The sequence below is a fragment of the Syngnathus floridae genome, chromosome 2, assembly GCF_059516105.1.
Source record: "Syngnathus floridae isolate MCC-2025c chromosome 2, RoL_Sflo_1.0, whole genome shotgun sequence".
In the NCBI taxonomy this organism is placed as follows: domain Eukaryota; kingdom Metazoa; phylum Chordata; class Actinopteri; order Syngnathiformes; family Syngnathidae; genus Syngnathus; species Syngnathus floridae.
Window position 1 is genome coordinate 18,548,780 of NC_142414.1, and position 20,055 is coordinate 18,568,834.

Genomic DNA, 20,055 nt, shown 5'->3' on the forward strand with positions numbered 1-20,055 from the left:
TCCTAATAGCCATCTGAATGTTTCAACTCTCCCTACCGTCACTCGACTTCACATGTTGCCACTCCTGGCAGTCAACGGGTTCATAGCGTTAACACAATGTTTAAGTTTAGCAGTCTTAATAGTTTGAGTCTGGAGGCCTTCAGTGTTCCAGGCCACTGGAGTCTTAAGTTGGTTTTAAAGTCACTGGTCTAATCTGGAGCCAGATGTCTTGTCTGGTCTCTGTCGAGCGTCCAAAAAGCAAACAAAAGTTTCTTGTCTACCTCCGGAAGGTCTCCCCAAGCATCGGGCAAGTGTTGGCAGACCACCTTTGTTCCACTGGTATAATTCTTCCACTTTAGTCAGTACACTAATACGAAACACAATCTCGGTCATAATTGCTGACACCGTGTCTCTTTCCAATGTGTGAACAGTCTATCCCCATTGGAAATGATAGAAATGGAAATAAACAGTTCTCTTAGTATAACAGTGTAAAAGTAATAAGTCTTGCTTGACTTTAGTGGAATTTTGCCCCTCGCAAACTTCAGACCGAGTGATTGTGTTTATCAAAGCAATTATCTTCTCAGTAGTGGTTCTTGGCGTGCCATTATAGTACACAGGGTTTGGGCCAGACTGTTCTGAGTGGACTTGAAAGTTCTTTAACTTCAACTTGTGGAGTCACGAGTGCTCATGTTTTCAGGTGAGCACATGAAGTGTGTGTGTGTGTCTGTCTGTCTGTCTGTCTGCATGCGTGCGTGCGTACGTCCACATACGTGTGTGGGGGGGTTCTGGCCCGCCACGTGACTTGTTACAGTTTAGACTTCCTCCTCCATTGTTTTACTTTATGCTCGACAGTAATTTCCTTTCTCTCGTCTTTTTCATCCCAAGGCAGGTCACATTGTCTTGTTTTCTCTTTTGTTCAGGACTAACGTCATCTATACGTTTCTATACTGCACTTTTATGGCTTATATTTCTAGATACCGTAAAGCTCAGTCAACCTGTCTTTGTTGTTTGCCCATAATCAGGACATATGTTGTATTTTAGACATTTTAAATGATACTTTTAGTGTGTTTGCATGTATATTATATATATATATATATATATATATATATATACAGTATATTAAAAAAAAAATCTCTGACATTTGTTATTGTCCTGAGCCATATTTATTTGGTACAAGAAGTTGCAGTTAGTTACCACCCAACTAATGTTTTCTTATTTTATTGTTTTATGTCTGTGGCCAAAATATATTGTATATACATTCAACAAAATTGTGACTTTAATTTAATTTTACACATTATTGACCAAGCTAAAGGATTTAAAATAGCTTGCTCTCATTGCTCTCTTCTTGAATGACTTCAAATAGCTAATAATCATTTGATGGAATTTATATGAGCTGCGCTCGGCTCACGTGAGCCACCCATCAGATTGCAGGCAGGCAGTGTTGTCAACTCTGCACTGTAGTGTCATTTTTTTTTTTTCTGTGTTTATTCCGTGATGAAGTCACCGTCATAAACACGGTCACAGCTGGAGGCTCCCCCCCCCCACCACCACCACCACACACACACACACACACACACTCGTCTCTCGTGTGCCTTTTCCCATCATTCTTTTCTCCCAAACATGGTGCCTAGTGTATGCGGATCTTAACTCCCGGGGCTCCTCTTTCACTTTTGTCCCCGTCACTGCTATTTAAAGTCACTGTTCTTGTTTTTGTGCCATGTAGATTGACTACACTTAAAAATATCTGAAAAGCAGGTGTGTTGTTTTTGTCCCAGAGGTGTTCGGAATTTATTTTTTGATCAGATCTGCATGCCAAACTGCTTCAATCCAAAATTAGCTCCCATATCATATCATTGCTAACTTGGTATTTCGAGGAATTTAAGGTATGTTTATTCAACACAGACTTTAAGAATTTGGAACGACATTATCCATTGTCGGTTATATCAACGGGCCTGGTCTTCCGGACCTAAATCATCCATGTGGCATACTATGTTTGTTTTTGCACCTTGCTTTGTTGGAGGAAATAGTTGACTTCCCTGAAACAGTCCTCACAGGTGAAAGTTGGAAGCATTCACCCTGATAAAAACAATTGCTATCAAGAATTAAGAATCAAAGTGTGCCAACGCACTGAACAATGGTAGCAAAAATCAGAAAATTTGACTACCTGACACCCTCATTAATGATTACTAATAAATAATATGTTAATGAAAGGGAACAAATCTTTTTTTTTTTTCTTGGTCTCTTATTGCGGACATATAAATCCCTTTGTAGCTGGAGTGCTTAAAAAAAGTTCCTTGACATATAAATATTTTCAATAGCATACGATTAGTGTGTGCAGGGTGACAAATTCAACACAAAACGAAGCATGACAAAGCGTGATTTGAGCTGCTTTTGGTTACAATGGGCAACACATGATACTGTCAATAAAAGAAGAATCCCTGCAAAGCCGCTAGCCAAGGTTTAGAGCGTTTTATATATTTAGATCAAATAAAATACGTCATTTATTTCTATTTTTATTCTTTTTGGATCTGAGCTGGCTGGTAAAAAGTTATTGCTTGTGCCTTTGATGGTCTGCCGAGCTAACTATAACCTACATAACGGGCATGGACTAGCACCGTGCACTCCCTCTGGCATCAGACTGGATCGCACCCTTTTAAAATTCTTAAATACGATGAGCCTTCGCAGCAACACACAGTTAAGTTTATATAGTTAGTCATCTCCAGGTACTTATCAGAACTGACAGTTCTTTCTTTTGCTGTATGAAACTTATATAACATATTTTCCAGAAAAAAACAATGGCAAAAATGTTTTTTTCATCTTGGGGATAGAGCGCCACCTGCTGCTTTAGCATGCACATGACAGGCAGCAAATGTCTCGAAGAGAGTAGTATAGTACTGGGTTAAAAAAAAATCTTTGTGGATGTGACGTGGGTTTGTCTTTCTAATGCAAACCTTGTGAGGATGAGATCATCCAGATGTAAATGCCATGTCTGCAACATGCAGGTGCATTGTTTGTGGAGAGTCTTATTATGAAAGGGTGACCTGATGATGAAAGCGAGGTTGTCTAATATCTCCTCTGCACCCCCCCCCCCACACACACACACACAGACACACACACACATCCTTTGTTTCTGCAGGAGGTGGAAATTGGCCCTTGTATTGGCATATTGGTTCTCATGCTTCACATCTGCTTGCTTCATTAAAAGGGAAGCTTCTTGCCCAAAGCTGCTTTTGATGATTACCACATGTCTGCAAAGCCCAGAGCCGCGCAGCAAGGCCGGCTCTCATCCTACCCTCTAATTTCTCATCCCAAAATTGGACATGTTGGTTGCTACATGTGACTGCATCCCTCCCTTTTCTCGGCCCGGCCAGACTCAATCTCGCACTATTCCTTCTCCCGTTTTTAGATGTGCTACAGAAGTGAGTCAGTCCTCAAGGATCTGTGCAAAAGTCTTTGGTATCCTTGACACTTCTAATCAATCTCACAAGCAATAAATTAAGAAATAGATAAAAAAATAAAGAATACAGCTGAATATAAATGGGAACATCTACCCTTTGTTCTTAACATACATACTCAAGTGCATCAAAACTACTCTGGTACATTTTATCTCCAAAGTTGCTTGAATGAATCGAATGGGTTACCACCCACCCCTGGCCACTGTTTTGACTGTGTTGACTTTATCAGTGTGCTCATCACCATCCCTACCTTTCATATTGATCTGTGCATAGTATGTAAGCCTACCCCGCCCCCTCCCACACACACAGAAGGCAGCTCATTGATAGAACTGAATCCAGCTAAAGGGCAAAGCCATAAATTAATGCAGAATATAAGCCCTTTGCAGATACTGCAAAGTAGTGCATGTAGGATGGGTGTTTAAAAGAGATCTTTGTGCGGTCAGGTCCAAAAGCCATGGGTCCAGACTACCCCAGCATGCATCTCTCACCCCTTCATGAATGCACCACTTGTCTGACTGCGTGGGCCCTAAAAGCCCCCCTGCGGTCGAGACGTCCTACACAAGCAGCTTGGCTCGCACAAATGTTTTACAGTTGGCGAAACTCCCATCACAGACACGGTCGAGTCTCAGAGAGAGCGTCGGTGACGGAAGGAATCACTCCAATGGTTTTGAGGAGTCTGACAAGGTGGTGACTGGTGGTCTCCACAGGAGGAGGACTTTTTTTGTTGCTTCGTTTAGAGTTGAACTCAATTTTATAGGAGGAGCGTCTCCGGTCTCCTAGAGATGTAGAAAGAAGAAGCTTGGCGGCGAGACTGCATGAGATCATCGTGCAGGTGGATGTTTGGAATGAGTCTATTGGCAGACTTTGAACTGGCAAGTTTTTATTTTGGAAGATGAACTCATCTTGGTGGAGAAACCACAGGCTGGTCAGAAACTCAACAGGCCACTCTCGCCTGGGTCATATCTCATTTGATAGCATCCTTTAAAGAGTTGCCTTTTCATGAATAATTATAGAGTCAATCAGTGGAAGTCAGCAAAATGTTCCTGTATTGGAAGAAGCGCGGCGCTTATGAGTTGGAGCCACCAACATCGTCTTGCTCCCAAGTGGGAATGGAGCGCTACTACTGGTCGTCATCCCTAGACGCCATCCATGATCTGTGCGGTAAGATCACCAACTAATCCTAGAGTGAGTTTGTTGGAATGGTAGTAGCAACGGATCTTTTTTATTTGTGAACAATTCCAAATTCGGAACAAATTCAAGACCACCAAACAGATTTAAAGAAAAACATGGATGATGTAAAACTGCAAGTGGTCTAGACATCGGTCGGTTTTGCGCTCCACCGTGTTGTCTTTTGATGCATCAGTCAGCACTGTCATCAGTTCTGAGCCAACACCCAGCCATGAGGAATCTCCGGTGCCGGTCCCAAGCCTGCATAAATGGCAGGCTTGCGTCAGTAAGCGTTTCTGGTCTTTAAAAACTTGTGCGTCATCCCACAGTGTGGTCAATGCTCCACTTTTTCTGTTCTTTTTCCGATGTTTTATACCCGTCAACACTGTTGTCAGTTTAATGCGAGACATTTGTTGCACGATTATTGCGCAATTTATTGTTTGATGCCACACTTTGTAATAGACATGACTTCATTTTCTTGTGTTGCCCCCCCCCCCCCCCCCCCCCCCCCCTTTTTGACCAGCACTGTTATTTTGAGGAGCGTATTTCACTTTCATCACGGAACCAGTTCTTGCTTCACTGGGAATTACTCAGCCACCTCACTCCACATAAATGCAAAAGAAAGAGAAAACACTGAGGAAATATTTACTGCCTAAAAAAAGTGCACAGCTGCTCCAAAACACCTCTGTGTATCCTGTCTCAGTTTTTTTGGGGAGTGATGTGGCACCCGGGGGCAGTCACTTTCCGCTGCCCTTCCTCATCCACGCTATTAGTGAAAGGGATGTGATAACACTGGCCTGTGAAAGAATGTTCCTCAACCACCCTGAAAGCCAGTCTGAAAACGCTGGAACTTTCCAGCCATCTTAACGACGGTGGCTGCTGACGCGAAGCCGTTTGGCAGACGAATGTGTCATCGAGATGTTTTGATCAGTGCATTTTTAATTCTAACCTCTCTGTCCACATTTAGCTTTTTGAATTTGTAATTCGAGTTCCAAGGTTACATGGGCGCACAACACACATACACAGAAGAGTTCTCCGTCACATAAGACTACGCTTTTCTTCGTTACAGGCTTTGGTTAACCAACATTACCGCTATGTAAACTTAAAAAAAAGAAAATTTCCTGTTGACCAAATGCTTGTCTGACAGTCATTTGTATGTGACATACATTCGACATCCATTCATTTTGATTTGGCAGCTTGGTTTGGTTTGACCACAGTATTGCATATTTCATAGATTTAAAGCTCAACTGAATGCTGCTTTCTATGTTTTTTGCTGTTATTTTTGGTCGTAGGACATTGGTGGATGCAATATTGAATTAAAAGGCATGAAAGTGACACCCTGGAGGGTCTGATTAATTGTCTAGGTTTTGATTTTGTCATATCCATGTAGTCCTATGATGGACCTATAAAGCAGGGATTTTCAACAGGTTTATTCCAAGGGACCACCATTATAACCAAGAAGCAACTCGGGGACCACTGCTTTGGCGGAATATTCTTTTATTTTCCACCGAAGGAGGGTAGACCTATATAGGCTATTTATTTGCATCTGCATGTCTATTTTGGGAATATTGGCTGCATTTGACATAATTTGGATGGGTGAATGACTCACATAATTAGCTGGGAAATATATCAAGTCTAAATAATCCATCAAATTAAAAAAAAATTACAATTATCTTCCTTTTCCAATTTTGTGGACCACCTGCAATACAGCCACGGAACACTAGAAGGCCAGGAACCACAGGTTCACAATCCCTGCTATAAAGTATAAAGGCCCCATGGAGAACAGAGTTTTTATTACGATAATATGTCAACAATGACAACGCCTTCATTTTGCTAAAATCTGCTGTTTTACGGCAGACTGTATTATATAAAGGCAAATTGTTCCATAATCGTTTGGCTTTTGTCCTCTTACTGTACCTTGTGACACAAATACCCTCAGATATTTGGGCTATGCCGTAATCTCCTCGTGAGTGCTTTTGAACGTGGTGACTGAAATATGTGATTAGCCAAAAATGAGTGAATACATTGAATGCAACTTGATTTGTCAGCAGTTTTCAACGTGGAACTTGTCCTCCCATCTGTGGAACACCGTTCACTTGGTTGTTCTGTGGCTTCATATTGCATGTAGATGGGAGACCCGGTAGGGGGTCCTCTCAGATGTAGGAACCAAGAAAGCACATGCAAGTCGCATGTGCGGGACTGAACCACTGGATAGGAAAGTTCTTAATCCAAAATATCTTTTGATGTTTGTGGTTATTACATTTTTGGGATTTGATTATATGGTGCATCTTCTCCCAAATCTTCACCCAAACCTCAGTTTTAGCCATTTGTCTGCATTTGCGATTTAAAAACATGATCTGTGAAAATCATGCAAGTTCCCATGGGCAAAATACTAAATCACAAACATGACACGCAAAAACAAAAAAGAATTAGATCCGACTGAAATTCGGCCTAAACAAATTTAACAGATTTTTAAAAGTGTCTATAGAAGAGGGCACTTTTTTGATAATCCTGAGAGATGGACATTAAGTGGCAGGTAAGAAAGCATTATTAATCAATTATTTTTGTGGGCCCAGGTAATTCCTGGATGGAATATTGTAAATCTGTTTCTTTGCAATGTTGACATTTTTTCAACAAATTGCCGTTTATGTGAGGACACACTGACGAGATTACGGGTTCCCGCACCATAGAAGGAACAGAGTGTAATATTGCAGTTGCACTGTTGTTGTTATCACTCACCCTTCTCAAATATCGGCAGATGTTTTTGTTATTCTGCTGACAATTATACAAACGAAAGGGGGTTGAGCTTGCTCCATCTCATGTTCTGTGAGACGTCATCAAGTTGCGTGTGGCATTCTTAACATTCCTCATGGACATATGGGAAAAGGTTGACAGCATAACATCCTCCTGTCACAGCTTCTGGCGCTGAAACATATACGCCTGACGTTTTCAGATGACCTTAGGCAGAGGTAGCTTGTACTGGAGTGAACTTCCTGAGAAAACTGAAGCCAAACGACAGCCCAACTTTGGTAGATATTTTTCCCCCCTCATCAATGGACAATTGACGATATATCTACCTTTTATTTTTTCCCATCGTTTGTCTGGCTTTGTTGATGCAAGCTGGTGGCTGCACGGGTAGCAAGGGTGTTAGCAATCTAGCACCATTGCTGCCAACCAAGAATGGAAGAACATATTGCAAACGTGAAATTATTTGAGGGAATTTGACGGAAATGGGACAACAACGCTTATTGGGCTTCTCAATTAATGAAGATGTCTACTAAAGTTGTTGTCTTTGCCACACGTAACAAATGAGTCATCTATGTCCGCCTTATGTTTGAAGTGGGATGATGTTCAAGTCAAATATAAGATTAAGACTTTCAAAAATAGTGGACAGACCAAACCCAAATGTCCAGTACAGGCCAAGACAGCGACCCCCGCCCATTGTGAAACTCTTTGCTGTGATTGATGACTAGCTGCTAATGCTAATGTGAACATGGTCATGACCCACTTTCTATCACGTCAGTGATCTATGGTTATGACAGTAAAGCCACTCGGCACCCAGAATGCATTGTATGGCGCAACGCATGATTGAAGTTATAAGGACGCAAGTCATAGCGTATATGTGTGTTTGCCATTTGTTTGGTACAAAAGTAAACAGACTAGTTCCAACTGGCACATACCTCAGTTTGCAGCGAGCGGCATAGAGAGATTGTCCACTGTCTCTTTAGTGTGCCATCTCTTTGTGCACTGTCACGTGTGTATCCGTGTATAGCTTGTGTTAGCTTTTGACTTCATCAGCACTGCTGAGTTGAGGAATTCCGATTCATCAGAGAGACAGAGAGAGAGAGAGAGAGAGTGCAAGTGTGAGATGGAACGTCAGCATGATATGAGGAAGTCAACGGGAAGATGGGGCGCAGTGTATAAAAAAAAATAGAGAATGCAAGTTTTACGATCTTAACGAGATTCGTTCCATTGAACAATTCATTGTTAAGAAATCTAAATCACCCTAATGGCCATCCATAGATGAATACATTTAATTTTTTAAATAATTCTTCATCACCTGGGGTGGAGGTTTACATTTGGTGCCTTTTCAAGGAAGCTGGGAAAAAGTCCACAGGAAACCGCAGACCATGAGGTCTGCAGCAATTACCGTTTTACTCCCCCATTCCCACAAGGACCTCTGACCTGTCGGTCTAGCTGTGATCAAGTGGATGACTAAAAAGTCTTACCATGCAGAACAGGGCTTTGGGTCTTTTCTTCTTTTTTTCTCCTCTTGGCCTGAAAATGTTCAGCTTCATGTTTCAACAACAACCTTTTCCAAAGTGCCTTTTACCTTCTTAGACTCCGTGGTGAAATGTTATAGTTGGCTTCTTTTGAAAGGGAACAGGTGACACTACCCTATTGTGACCACCCCCCACGCGACGAGGGGCCTCATTCAACAGGCGGATGGATAAACATGCCCGTGTTTTTCTATCATGTCTTTATCTCGTGTACCGTATGTACTCGGACAAGCTGAAGACATAAACAAGGCCTTTAATCACTTGCTCAATAGTGACGAGCGGAGTAGCTTTCGGAGCTTTGTTTGACAAGAGTGATTTGTTATTGTGGACCATGGAGTGAGTGCACTAAAAAAAAAAAAAAAAAGAGGGATGAAGCTTTCTACTCCATTGCTCCATTTTGCGCCAGTCCTGTCACTCATTATTCATGTCCTTTTGATCTCTTCCCATTAGTGCCCCCCTCCCCAACTCGGTCCCTCATGGCTTGTGTTTACTCTGTCTCACTTTGCTCTCTATTGCCGCTTGGTCACCCCCCATTGCCCAACTCCCTCCTCCACATTGTCCATACATACTATAAACTCAGGCGATAAGTCCTGGCCATATTTTCAACAGCCTGACCAAAAAAGGAGTGTTAATAAACTCATGTAATTAAGTCTTTTTTTTTTTTGCCTGTGGTGTCACATGTTTGTTTTGTTTCAGATGACAAGCCTGTTCAGGAGGAGGACTGGGTGGTGTGCCAGCACCCCGAATGCCCCGATCGACGCAGGGCCTCAAAGGTAAGACCACCTAACACGAAATGCCTTTAGAAGTCATATGAAAAGAAGACATGGAACCTTTACACAAAACTAATTAACATGAGTTAATAGAGTACAACGAATCTAAATTTTGAGAGACTTGCAAGGGATGGGAGAACAGTGTTGATTGACAGGTATTTAAAATCGGAGCTTTACGATCAGGTGACCGTAAACGCCCACGATGCATCAAACACTACCAGTCACCTAATACTCATTTGCTGAGATTTTTAAACGGAGTTGGTAAACTGGAACCTCAAAAAGCAACTTGAGCAGGCCAACCCCTCCCGTGTTGATTTTCTCATGAGATTCAGCAACAGCAAAGTATATCTCCAAGGTCAGGCCGAGGGCTAAAGCCGCCGCACGTCTTTTAAACAGTATGAAAGCGGTGTCGAGCCTTTTGTGTCTGGCCGCTGGAGCGTTTAATGAATTAGTGCTTTGAAGCCGCCAGTTTTGACAATGGGAGTCTGGCCAGAAGACGGAGGGAGACGAGCACGGTGTCCGCTCGCCGCTTGCTTGTTTTGGTTGTCCTGCTCTCTGTCCTGCTTCCCTTCCACCCTGGCATCACGTGAATGTTCCTCTTTTCATTTGAGTAGCCCTCTCCGTGGAGACAAAAGGTGGACTACATGTTGTATCTGCCTTTTCTCCACGGAGAAACCCCAAATAAAAGGGAAAATTGTACGACAAAATTATTGTTATCAGATTATTTATGTACAATGGATGATCATTCCACCCTGGAGAAGGGAACTGTTGAAATCGATGTTTATACAGTTAGCCCCAGATTTATGTGACACTCATTGAAAACGGCAACTGTTTGTGTCATCGCGGTCACTAGTTACATTAATGGATTATTCTCAGAAAACATGGTCCTAATTCCAAATGTATCTTCATAATTTGTTGAAAAGGATATACATGTGCTTTAAATCAAAACTTCCTGCAGTGTGCTACGAAGAAATAAAGATAGTTCATTCTGCCCTGTGTTCGCGATAAATTGTTCAATGCCGAATTCTACTCTGTGGTTGGTACATGGACACCAAATACTGAGTACTGGGGTACCAATTTTTTTTTCAATTTACTATTTTTACACTTGAACAGCTTCACAATCTTCAGTTAAAACGGGAACATAGTAAGTAAAAAATGAATATTGGACAGAACCAACCACCATCATGTATGGTCGTTACATTCAAAAGACGACGGTAGACACCACAACTTATCAGCTGTTTGCTTCACAAAATGTGAAATTCCTGCAGCTGCATGTCTTTCAAATACTGCAGACTCGTATTTTAGGGTAGGAAGGGCTCTTGTTCACGTGGAGGTGTCGACATGTCGGAGGTAATCACAGCGGCTTTTATTGATTGCAAGAATCTCTGATGTTGTTTATTTTATCTCCACATGATATACCCAAATCATCCTTTTTCGTGATTCCTATGTCAGCCCCTAAATAACCAATACAAGGTAATCAATAATTGACACTTCATCAAATCTCCATAAAGAAGCTTGAGGATGCTCTTAAATTTGGCAGTAGTTACAAAAATAGCACAGGTTTGTCTGCTTATTTGGGAGAGTTATGTAAAGTTTCACACCAAGCCTCACTCGACATGGCCTTTTGCGGATGTGATATTCCCCAATGTCACAATTTCTAATGTTCCTCTTGAATTTATGACATGGAGGTGTGAGGTAAGAGGAGGAAAACACCCCCCCCCTCCTCCATCTTTGTTCTGGCATTTCTTGGCTATAAAAAAGGATTTATTATCAGATCTTGTACTCTTGATATCTCTCGATCGTATTTATTCATTTACCTTGTTATTTATGAATCTGTTTTAATAGTCCTTAAATAGCAAAGAGGCAAAATTGCATCCTGCCACTGGATTTATTCTCTAAATTCAATTTGATGAGCAAATCAATATAAATAGACTTCCTTCCCCTTTTATTATTATTGAAATCATCGTCTTTGCTGATTGTGCTGCCGTGTGTTGTCCAGATATTTAGTTGGTTATTTGGATTACTTTGCGCTGCGGGTTACTGTAAATCCAGGAGATTAAATACTGCCTACAAGGTGGATTGGCGGCGTTCGAAGCAGCCCTCGCTAGTTTTGCATCAAATTGCGCTTGGTGCTAGTCTCAGCTTGCTTGTCTTTTTTTTGCCTTTCTTCTCCCTCTCGTAAGCCTCAACGGACAGGACCAAACAAGACAAGTTGTGAGGTTTGCCTTTCCATGGAAACAGGCCCTTCCCTCCAAACAGCTGGAGCCCAAGGCTGTCTGTGTTGTCACTCTCGCCTTTGCGTCACAATGTGGCCTTTTTAATTTTCACCCAAACTCACCTTCTTTTTTTTCCTAATTGGCGTTTATCCCTTCTGTTCCGCCGCCACTGCTGAAAATCTGACTAGTGCTGACAAGCTGATGTGCTAAAGCTGCACGGTTAACACAAGCAAAGCAACTGTTTTTAATCAGCGTTTATTAACAACAATCAGATTTTCAGTTGCTCCTTTTGGGAAAAAAATATTTGAAATGTCATTTGCCCTGATTGTCCTGAACAAGTCAACTAACGATTGTTTTGCTTATTTAAAGAAAATAACTAAGAAAAATTCCAACACTGGAAAAAAGGGTTCATTCGAGCTTTGACCTCAGCATGCTCCAACAAGCTTTCCATGACACTCACACACTTTGTCAGCCGCACACTAATCACACTTTTCTGCCAGTTAGTACTTTTCCATGCAGCCATTGATGATGATGGTGATGAAAATAGTGCTACAGTACAAATACAGAAGGAGCACCTGAAAATAGTGATGTTCCCATTTCTAAAGTAGTATTTAAAACGATGTCCAAGAGGTTATGTTTTTGTGATTCTGGCACTTCGAACCTGAAAATTACAATTTCCAAACTCATCCCAGAGCAATGTTTCTATTGCACTTGATGTCTTTACAGGAAATTGTAAACATAAATGACGACAATTCATCCCCTCAAGAGCGTGTCCCAGTTAGGATCCAGGAAGCATTGCAACAGAGAGGGAATAACAGGAAGAGACTATCTGACTGTCGCTCCATTACTAAAAAAGTTACTTGTAACGGGCCCATAGGTCGGAGTTCACGGACAACCCTAAGCGAGGAGGGGTTACGGTAACAAGCCCTCCGAAATTAGCTCAATGAAATGTTGAGTCGGCACAGCTCAGCTACAGATGGAGAGCAAAAGTTTTTTTCACCAACGCCTGCCCAGCTTCAGCACGCTCGCTCTCCAAAATTGAAGCCAACCAAGCCACCGGCCAAGAATATGTGGAAACTAACAGCAGTATCTCAGGGGAAATATTTGCCTTTAATCCTCTCCGTGCGTCCGTGGCCTGTTTCATATGCCGACGCGGCTCATCCTCGTTATCCTCACACGGCCGCTTTTCTTTGTTTGCCCTCGCGACGCCGCAGACTTCCCCGGGAAGACTTGGTGGAATTCAAAGCCCACGCTCGGTCAGGGGGTTAATGCCAAGGTCGGGTCACAGAGGCAAGCCAACTATTCATTTCTCCCCCAACAATGGCATCGCCAGCAGGGTCTAATCCTTCACGTTAATTGCATTGCTGGCCTCCCCTCTTTTAAGAGTAGCCTCTTCTAATTAAGACTGACAGCGGGGGACATGGATTCAACAGGTTGCTTTATTTGGAACAACTGCTGTGGGGGCTGTTAGGCATTAAGAGCCACCCGCAAGCATGTGCCCCCACCCCCACACTTCTGCCTCGGGGGCGCCCCCTTGTTTTTGTGAGCTAGCTAATTGCGAGGGATTTAAATGCAGTCATCTCGGATTAGACCGAAAAATAAAAGAGCGGCCGGACTGCGCCGCCTTTTATCTTGGAAGTCCGAACTTGAACTTGGGAATGACATCACTCCCAGAATCATTATTTTCCTTTTCTTATTTCATTTAATGGGCCAGCACTGAACCTGCTTCAAAACGCCAGACTTGGAATTAGTCCACCTCTTGTCCAAAAACTTCTTTGGTCTCAAATGGTTTGACTGTCTCGAGTGAGCAGGATGTTTTGCGTTACTAAAAAACAACCAATGCTTGTGCAATAATAAGTCATAAAAGCACAAATGGGATGCCTCCAGGTGTAATAGTTCGATTGTGCAATTCACTTTTCAGATTTTGAACCCCACAAGAGTATTATAGAGATACACTAATTGTGAAACTTTTCCTTGATATTTTCAGTTCTGAAGTCTGTCGAAATATGATTTCAATGCATTCTGACCTTTGTGACAACTACGATGCTAGATTTTTCCACCTTTATAAGACAAAGATTACTTGCCATCTTTTTCCGGGTTACATAAAGGTGACCACTAAACGAAAAGTTTGGAAAGATGCGGCTAAAGTGACGTGATGTGGATCAGCCAGAACGTTAGGGAGCAAAACTGGAGTTGATGTGAGTCAGTTTTGATGCGTGTAAGCCTGTGTGGGTGTGATTGGGAAGGGGAAGGGATGGTGGGCGGGGCCTGTGACTCTCAGCCTGTGTTAGTGTGTGCGGTTGTCAGACTGCTGTCATAAAGAGAACACATCCACTGTCATTTTTGGGATCAGGAATATCATACAAGCAGGAAAGTTACTGGGACCGCCTCGCACGATAAGATCCAATTTGAGTCAGGTCGCAACTGGAACTCTAACGTTTGCTGTCTCTTTTGGACTTTGTCAATATTGATCTTTTTTTTTCACTGCAATTTCCAAGGCTTGTCTTTCCTGGGAAGGTGCCGTTTTCTATGGTAGGTCATTTTTCAATATGCACTTCATTTCGATTGTAGTAAAATTGACTTCTCATAAAGTTTCCATTCATTCCTGCTCAAAGTAAAGGCAGGTGTGTGACATTCGAATTTACAATGGCCGCTTTTGTTTTTCCACATTTGAGTGGAACAGCACTTTGTCTGTTTTTCTTCCCAAGTGTGCATATTTCACATCTGCTTCTTATATCAACACACCAGCCTCTCTCCTGGCACACACCAACCTTCTCCTAAACAGGAAAAAAAAAAAAGTTTCAGACAAATCTTTCTCTGTGTCAACTTTGGAACAGCTCTTATCCAAATCAGCAGTCAGTATTGGGATTTGAATATTCTGGGGCCCTGTGCACCCCCTTGTCTATCGGTGTGCCTGCCCTCAGGCTATGGATAGAATGGTCGCTCGTTGCCATATAGACTGTGCGAGCTGCTGCTTCTCCACTTGACTTTGAGCCCCAGCTGTAGGTGAGTGGCACTTTCCTCACTGTCATGGTTTGGACGATCCAGGATTTTATTTTCAAGAACCGCTTTTCAGTGTGTCTTTATTTGTATGACGCAACAAGGCAGGTTCATGTAAATAGTAGTCCACAGTCCGTGTATCTGGATTGCATAGATCAAAAAAAGAAATTTCACATTTCAACCAATCGCGTTAATAGTTTTCTGGGGGGGGAAAGATTGATGCGAGTTGAAACAGATTGTTTGCCACAGCATGTCATCAGGGTGGTTGCAGTCAATGATTTCCAGAGAAACGTTCTTGGAACAATCTGATGTATAATTTTGACTTTAGATGATTCTCTGCCGACGGTGTTTTGATTGTGATGCATAGAAGACCGTTTATATATTTGTTTAACCAATGATTTCCCAATCTGGGTAAGTCTACTTTTCTGTCATCATGCGTCATGGGCAGATGATGATTATTGCATTGTTGAAGCAGGGCTTCGTTTTAGACACTGAGTCACATGACCTTAGATTTACTATAAATATGAGCCTCACTTGTTGAATCATGTTGTTTTGTTCTTTATTTTAATTTACACAACATTGCAGTTTTGTTGATTCACTTAGCTGTGGTGGGACATTGTCATTTACTGGGAAATCTGTCAATGTGATCCTTTCTAAATGTAAACACCTGTTGAAAGAAAGAAAAGTGTATTGATATTTTTTTCCTACTTTATTAAATCTGTGATAATCCTTGTAAAAAATCATTATAGTGGTGTAGATGAAAATCATGAATTATTATTGACCTAATTTGAAATTGTTATTTCAGAAGTACAGTATGTATCAAAGTGGAAGTCCTTCGCATTGATCAGTAACCAAGAAGTAGCTCTCAGTTTCAAAAAGGTTGGTGACCCCCTGCTTCGACCAAGTCCATAGAAAAAGAAATTTGGCGGCAAATCAGTTGAACGTGTGTATTACATCTTAGTATAGATGGGCAGTGCTGGATAAAGTAGGCTGGAATGATCTTTTGATTGGCAGATGTCCACTAGCTAAAATCTTAATCTCATTCCATCGATTCAATCTTTTACCCCTTTAAGTTCAGCGAGTGTGTGGATTGCGTAGGTTGTTGCGTGTACTGTGCACTTAAAACACGTACGTGTGCAAACACACATGCATGCATATACAGACAAGGTCCAGGTAATTCGCTTCTTTGGCTTTTGGTCTACACGCAAATCATGTTTGAAGTCATGACTCATGACATTCTGAAAAAAATCCAACTGGGATTTGGTGCTGCATGTAGAAGGAATCTGGCTTTTTTTCCCCTTACGCTGTTTGAGTTACAGTGGAACCATAGCGATACATACGTATAAATTGGAATCATCGATTAATCGACAAAAATATCGACAGATTACTCCCTTGTTAAAATAATTCACCTGTACAAAGGTGTCAGTAATATATAAAATAAAATTGTAATGATGATGCTGGAAGTAAGTGGTTATTACCAAAAGTGGAGCTGATAAATCTAAATATACATAAATACTAGACGTGTAAACTACTCAAACATTTTACGATGGCTGACCAACACATGTAACAGATAAGTTGTTACCATAGTTTCTTTCGGACAAATTGAAGGAAAGGCAGCGTCCAGATTTTGTATAACGGCCATATTGTTATTTTGTACATGTCAGCTAAAGCGATGGACTAGTCCGACACGGTGGTTTTGTTTTCCACCTTGGAGGATCAAAGACAAGTGCCTCTGTTTGAGTAGCTCCGCATGTGAGTGGCCACAATCAAGTTGTTTAATGTAAAGCAGGCGTGCGGACAGGCGCCCAGTCGTGTTGCATAAGCGCTCTCCAGGCGCATATTGCTGCGCCCAGCTCAACACATGTTCTCTTTATTTATTGATAATAAATAAAGACATGGGCAGGGCCTTGCTTTGCCTCCCCCCTTGGATCTCGCTGGACACTGATCCCCGCTCAAAAGCAAAACGCTTGAAAGGGCCCGTCAGTAGTCTCATGTTCGCCTCCCAAGGGGATAGTGCGAGTCTATCTGGAAGACAAAAGCGGGGGGGGGGGGGGTAACATTGTGCAGGCTCACCTCAAAGGCTGGCAATGCAGACGTTGACTTTAAATTTGTGCGCTGACAGTTCGTGGTGATGGATGTGCTGTCTGGTCCAGTTAGACCACAGTTGATCCTTCCACCCATATTCTGACTGCTGGTCAGAAGATGAAGCTGAGCTGTGGGCCTGGCTTCGTCTCACCTCAAATGCTTGTGCTGAAAATGGATGGATCCAATTGGATGACAATATAGACAATGGATTTATTTAAATGCCATCGAGGTTCAATCAACAGGTCTCAATTGCTGATTTGGGGGGGGGGAAAACAAACACACTAAAAGCTTAATTTCGCTTCATGTCCCAAAATTCTGATCAGTCCGTCCATTACAATTAACGATGTATGCAGCCTACCGCTATTGTACCATATTTACACCGCATTTAATGGTCTATGTACCTCTAATGGACCATATTTACATCATAAACTTTATAGAGCAGAAACAAATGGAGCTTTGATTACTCACCTTGACTGTGATAGGAGGTATTGCCTGCGGTAGGTACCCCTCCTCCCTCTTCCAATCCTCCCACCCTCTTCCAATCCTCCCACCCTAACCTCTCCTTCTTGGACCGGACAGACACAAACATGAACACAGTGTTGCATGCTGTTACATAAGTGCAAGGTGTACTGTGGCAAGGCGGGCTGTTCTTTGAGTTTGGAGGGAAAATGCTTACCAGTTTGCTCCTGACACAAGGAACCATCACTTTTAGATCACCAACACTGCATGGTCAATTGATTTTTCTCTTCTGGACCTTCAGACAGCTCTCCCCAATGCAATGTTAATTCCAAGGCTGTAATTGAAATGATTCTATTTATATTTTCTTTTACCATAAGGTTAATGCAATGCAGTATATATTAAAATATTTACTCTTGGTTGTCAGCAAGCTGTAAACTCGGTCAGATCATACTGCAGGGTTGGAAACTTGAAACAGGCTCGAGGTGTTTGTAGGATGAAAGAAATCATCCTGACTCACCTTCCAAGTCATCTTTTTGCTGACTTGCATGTGTTATCACGATGTTATCATTGATGACACACACACCTACGGAATAATTGTGCACGCACATGTTAATATGCTTGTAGAGTCACAGAAAACTTTTGAGGCTTGCTATCATGCATGATGTCACGCAGGGCGTCAAAGTACCTCGTGAGTGCTCGGTCTAGAGTTTGTTGTTGTGTGTTTTGTAACAAAAACCAATTTGAATCGAAAATTTGTTTTTGGACTTAGACAATGCAAGTATATCACCGAACTGAATCAACTTGTTCTTCTTCAAAATACATCACCGAACTGAATCAACTTGTTCTTCTTCAAAATACATCAAATAAAAACAAAATGCGTTTTTTTTTTTTAGATTCCTGATTAAGCAGATTAACATATTGATCTTTTTAGACCATTTCTGAAATAAATCAAGTACCAAAAAAATGAAATCCACCTTGAAGGGAAAACAAGATTTATGTAGAGTACAGCAAATCGTTTTTCGACACGGACACATTCAATGAGAACTTCTTCAGTATCTTTCTAAATATAACTTTCCTCAGGGCCCAGCTCAGTCTGGCCCATCCATTGTGAGTGTGGCTGGAAAGAAGAGGAAGGGAGGGGTCGTAGCCACGAGAAAGGGAAGGAGGAGGTTCTGGTGGGCCGAGCAGCTCTGTTTAATCTCTGTTGGACCGTCAGATGGTTTTGACAGAGCACAGGCACCAATTAGGCCTCAAGATTAGGCGAGAAACTCTTTCCCAAATGCTTCTGGTGGAAAGTTTTTTTTCCTTCCTACGTTGCTTTATATTTTCAGTGGGATCCCTCATCCCCTCCACTTTTTTTTAACCACCCTGCCCCCTACAAGCTGCGATTATACCTGGCTAGACATTGAGAGAGGAGGGGATTATTAATTAATGAGGTGGGGGGGCGCTTGCTAGCCGCCTGGCAAGGTGGCCAAATGGACGTTTAGTCAACGCAGACATGGAGCTGTGTCGCACAGACACGGTTTTACTCTAGCTTGGTGATGTCCTTAGCCCTTTTCCCGTGATGTCAACGGACTACTTCCTCTTTGACAGGAAGTGGAATATTTTTACTTCCTGTTCATTTGGTTGTTAAGTCATTGGAGTCACACTTGAGGATATGAAATCACTTTTGGGTATGTCTTTTTTCCCCCCTCTTTCTTCTTAAGATGATTAGTTAAGTCATATTAGTCAACATGAGCATAAAAACAAGATATAATGTGATTAAGTATTGCGGCGCACACATTTCCTTACTCCTGTATTGCCATAATGCATCGTGTAAAATATGTTAATTTAATCAAATTATTTAACTGATCACACCGGTGACTGAATTAATTTGTGCATTTTCTGCACTGTCAATTTGGAAGATTTTTTTCTTCGATATAGGTTAAGCAATTAAAACTTGTTTTTAAATCTGATTAATCGATTAATTAATTAAATGACCGATATGTATCGACTATAAAAATAAACAAATTTTATTTAATGTATTGCTGAAGAGTCGATTGACAACAGATGCTATCTAAAAGCACGAGGTCACTGCACTCTACCATTAGTGACGACATGCACAGAATCTGCACAAGCACAATAACAGGAAGTTCATTAGCGGGACCGCCATTGTATCTCACTATACATCCTAGCATCCTTGACGCGTGTGTGCGTGATGGTGGTGGAGGCGTGCAAGAGCCCCCTGGGGTTTATCAGCCTACCACCCCTCGAGGTGAGGGATGAGGAGAGGTCACGGGGTTAGATTGGTGGTGAGTGTTGGATCTGTCTGGACTGAGACAGATCTCCTTAATCCTGCAGCCTTCTGCTGCCTGTTGTCTGGACTCTGGAGAAAAAAAAGCTGGATCGTGGTCAAACCTGGCTGCTTGCTAACATTTCTTGGGTGGCCATTTTGGATTGTGAACTAGTAAGCCGATCTCAGAGGTGAATAGCTGACAGACTAAACCAGATGGTGGGAAGGTTGGAGTCTCCAAATCTTAGGAATCAGTTGTCATTTAAATCGCTGAGGTGTTGCCAAAGGTGGATTTATTAAGTAGTTGCTTTGTACTTGATTCTGCTTGAGTCCAGTTTCTGACATAGTTCTTTTTCTATGTATACATTTGTA

General features: G+C 41.9%; 1 protein-coding gene across 2 annotated transcripts in view; it reads left to right on the plus strand.

Moving 5' to 3' along the window:
* plekhg5b (pleckstrin homology domain containing, family G (with RhoGef domain) member 5b) overlaps window positions 1–20,055 on the plus strand; it is a 41,102-nt gene that overhangs the window by 2,081 nt on the left and 18,966 nt on the right. Inside the window, exon 2 of one of the 2 annotated variants that reach the window (XM_088356868.1) lies at window positions 9,578–9,654. In XM_088356868.1, the coding sequence (XP_088212994.1) occupies window positions 9,578–9,654 (77 nt within the window). Of the gene's footprint in view, window positions 1–9,577; window positions 9,655–14,171; window positions 14,400–20,055 lie in introns of those variants that run through there. The other variant, XM_088356876.1, reaches the window with a different exon arrangement.